The sequence below is a fragment of the Tupaia chinensis genome, unplaced genomic scaffold (assembly GCF_000334495.1).
Source record: "Tupaia chinensis unplaced genomic scaffold, TupChi_1.0 Scaffold149406_1, whole genome shotgun sequence".
NCBI lineage: Eukaryota > Metazoa > Chordata > Mammalia > Scandentia > Tupaiidae > Tupaia > Tupaia belangeri.
The window spans coordinates 10,086-13,551 of record NW_006209250.1 but is presented as its reverse complement, the minus strand read 5'-3'; the positions used below and the strand labels follow the sequence as shown (position 1 = coordinate 13,551).

Genomic DNA, 3,466 nt, shown 5'->3' with positions numbered 1-3,466 from the left:
CCCAAGCAGAAGAAGCTGGCCCTTCAGAAGAAGGTTCCACATGGCTACAGCGAACTAGATTTTTCAGGGAATGAAGATTTTGTACTGATAATTCAGCCTCCAACAAACGAGCTAGTGGTAAGGAGCGCCCCCCCCAACCTCCAGCCTTCTATCTCTGTTTCTCTGTCTCGGTTCCTATCTCTCCCTCCTTCTGTCTTCCCTTTTATCTATTTTGTAATTTTTAAAAAATAAAGAATAGTAATTGCAATTTTTAATTTTTTTTTCATATTTTTTGTCTTTTTTTCTCTTTGTTGTTGTTTTTCTCTCTCTGTTTAATTTTCCTTTTTCTTGTCTCTCCACCCTCCAATATCCTTTCAATGTGTTTTTAGACAGATCTAAGAGCACTGTAGCTAAACATCCAAATACTAATAGGGTTAAAATATTCCCCACTATCTACTGAATCTGCTGCACCAGCAATCACAACAGAACTGCCAAGAGATTCTAGATCACCTCTGTCTGCTTGCTCCTGAACATTCAGGCTTAACTTCAAGAATTTGAAAGAAACACTACATCCATCAGATGACAAGAAATCACCGCCAGATCATGAGAAATATGGGAAAACAAGAAAATACCTCTCCTCCAAGGGAAAAGAGTAACTCTTCTTCATCCACAAGCAGTTCAGTGAAAATCATGGAAATGTCTGATAAGGAATTTAGAGCATTCATAATGTCTAAGCTAACAGAGATGAAAGAGAAGAGAGATAATGAACTGTTAAAGAGAAAGGAGAAAGAAGTTGATGAGTTCCAGGAGATGAGGAAAATCTTCCAAGATCTAAAAGAGGAATAACACACTTTACAAAAGACTCAAATGTAACTGCTAGAGATGAAGTCTGTAATACAAGAAGTCAAAATCTCCCTTGAAAGTATGAAAAGCAGACTAGATCATTCAGAAAACAGAATCTCAGATGTAGAAGAGAAAATGGCTGGCCTAGAAAAATCCACCACGAAGACTAAGAAAATGGCCCAAAAATTTGAGAATAATATGCGAGAAGTACTGGATACCATCAAACGTCCAATATCTGGATAATTGGCATTCCAGAAGATGAAGAGACCCATAAGGGCATTGATAATCTATCCCATGAAATCCTGCAAGAAAACTTTCCAAACCTAGAGAGGCATTTGAAGATCCAGCCCCAGGAAATACAAAGGACCTCAAATAGAATCCATCCAAGAAGATGTTCTCCAAGACACATTATAGCCAGGTTGACCAAAACCACAGACAAAGACAAGATACTAAGATTGGCAAGAGAAAAACATCAAGTTACCTACAAAGGACATCCCATCAGGGTAAGAGATAGGGAATCAAGGATGGGGGGGAAAAAGCAAAACATACAGAAAACAAGAAATGGAAGATCATTTGCTGACAATAACATGTTTGTTGATGTGCTTGATTAAGACAATATACAGTGTACTCTGTATGGAAAAAATCTCATTTTGTATGCTGTAATGATGTACAGTGAATGAATGCATATAAATAAATTGAAATTAAAAAAAAAAACCTGAAGGCTCCAGGGAAAAATTTACTGTCTTAGCTGGAAGTTCTTACCTGGTTTGGGCAAGCAACAGATAGTCCCTAACTACAAAGAGTTTCTCATCTATGTGCAGTTAACTATAAAAAACTGCTAATAAGACATCCTGTGTTGTCTTCTGAGCTACAAGATCATCTTCCTTTCCTATATGGGCAATAGGCCGCAATAGGCTCACCCCCTTTAGCTGTAATATATAGATAGTTCATGTATTAACTGTGTCTTTATTTAACAAGACAAGATTTCTATCTAGGCCTTTGTAACCAGCAATGTTGCTGCCCTGGCCTGGGACTGAAGTTATCAAGCTGGCCTGGGACTGAAGTTATCAAGCTTCCTGCAAGCCCCTTCTTTCAGAGACCCTTCCCAGTAATCAAGATCTAAGAAGAAAATACAACAGACAAATGGACTTTCTCTCCTGAGAACTGTGGTTGATTTTACCTAATCTGACAAGACAAACAGCATGTTTTATAATTATTGTTTCCATGCTTTGTATTACCTATTTTTAAAGTAAATTTTTTACTTCCCCTCACCCCCCTTACTTCCTAAACATCCCTCAATAAATACATATGCTTTAATAGCCACTGGGCTGCAGTCTGGGGCTGGCTCTGTCTGTAGCCAGCTGAGAACATGCTAAGAGACATTGAGATCTCAGTCTAATTTTTGTTCCTCATCACCCATGTCACCTTTCTGTGTATGAGTCTCAACCCACCCCAGCTGGAGCAGGGCTTCCGGCAGACCTTAGAGGAGAAAAGTAGTCACTCACTGATACTTGAGTCTGAAAAGAGGGAGAGTGTAGACATGCCAGCTAGTTGGAAGAAATATCCAGATTTCTGTCTTTGATGGGGTTGGTACTTTCACACAAACTGGGAGTGAGGGTGGGAATGCACAAGGCTCTTGGTCTACATTGTGCAAATGAGCTTGTAGTTTTCAGTCATTGGGGGTATTCCCCTCATTTCTCCCATTAACAGAGGATTCCTCTCCTCTGTATTGTCTCTTTCAACCCATAGAACTGTGGAGATGTAAGATTGGTCCTAATCATATTCTATCCTCTACCACCTGGTTTGCTTTCAAGACTGCCAAGCTCTTAGGGCAGGGTGGTGAAGAAAATGTAATGTTTACACTGAAGTGCTATAACTTTTTACTTTTCTTATAATGAGTGTTACCTCCTTGCCAGTTTTATTATGCAGTTGAAGAGTGCTGGGGTCTGAGGTTGGTGTATAAAATATGTAGTTTTAGAGGATAGTTCCTCTCACCTTCTCTTTTGTGGTGCACAGGGCTCTGGAGTGTCTCCATGTTCAGATAATTTACTCATTCTTTATGTCTCTAAGCTGATATTCAGTACAATAGGAGCTTCCAGTCTATTTCTTGCAGTTTGTCGGTCTTGCATCACTCCACTGCTAGAAGTGTTGGCATTTATTAGATGCTGTTTCTTTTCAGAGAGATGCCACAGTAGGTGTTTCTCATCATCCAGATTGATTTTCTTGAAAGTAGATGTCTCTTGAGCATTAGTTTACCATCTTTTCAGGTCAAAGCTTCCTGAATAAAACTACCTTTCCATTTCATCAACACTTTTCTCTCAATTGTTGGCTCTTCAGCAGCGAGCATCTGAAAGTCGTGTTTACTGAGACCTAGCTGCACCTACTTCAATAACAATAAAAGGTACCACTAAGAGCAAGCCCATATTTTTTATTTATTTCTAAAATTTATTTCAGAATGAGGAAATAAATCACAATGAGTTAAAATGTCAACATGGTACCTTAAATATTTTATAATCATCTGTTTTAATAAGCTGATATTGGAGAAGATAACATGTTCATAAGCATCAGGGGGAGCATATTGCAAGCCAGCAGGTGGCATGATAGTTGAGGCACTGGGTTCCTATGTGATTGACCATGGTCCATG

At 39.0% G+C, this 3,466-nt stretch overlaps 1 protein-coding gene across 1 annotated transcript in view; it reads right to left on the bottom strand.

Moving 5' to 3' along the window:
* LOC102489538 (vomeronasal type-2 receptor 116-like) overlaps window positions 1-2,876 on the bottom strand; it is a 28,107-nt gene extending 25,231 nt beyond the window's left edge. The window contains 1 exon segment of the mRNA XM_027769365.1: window positions 2,818-2,876. Coding sequence (XP_027625166.1) covers window positions 2,818-2,876 — 59 coding nt within the window.
* Window positions 2,877-3,466: the final 590 nt, after the last annotated feature.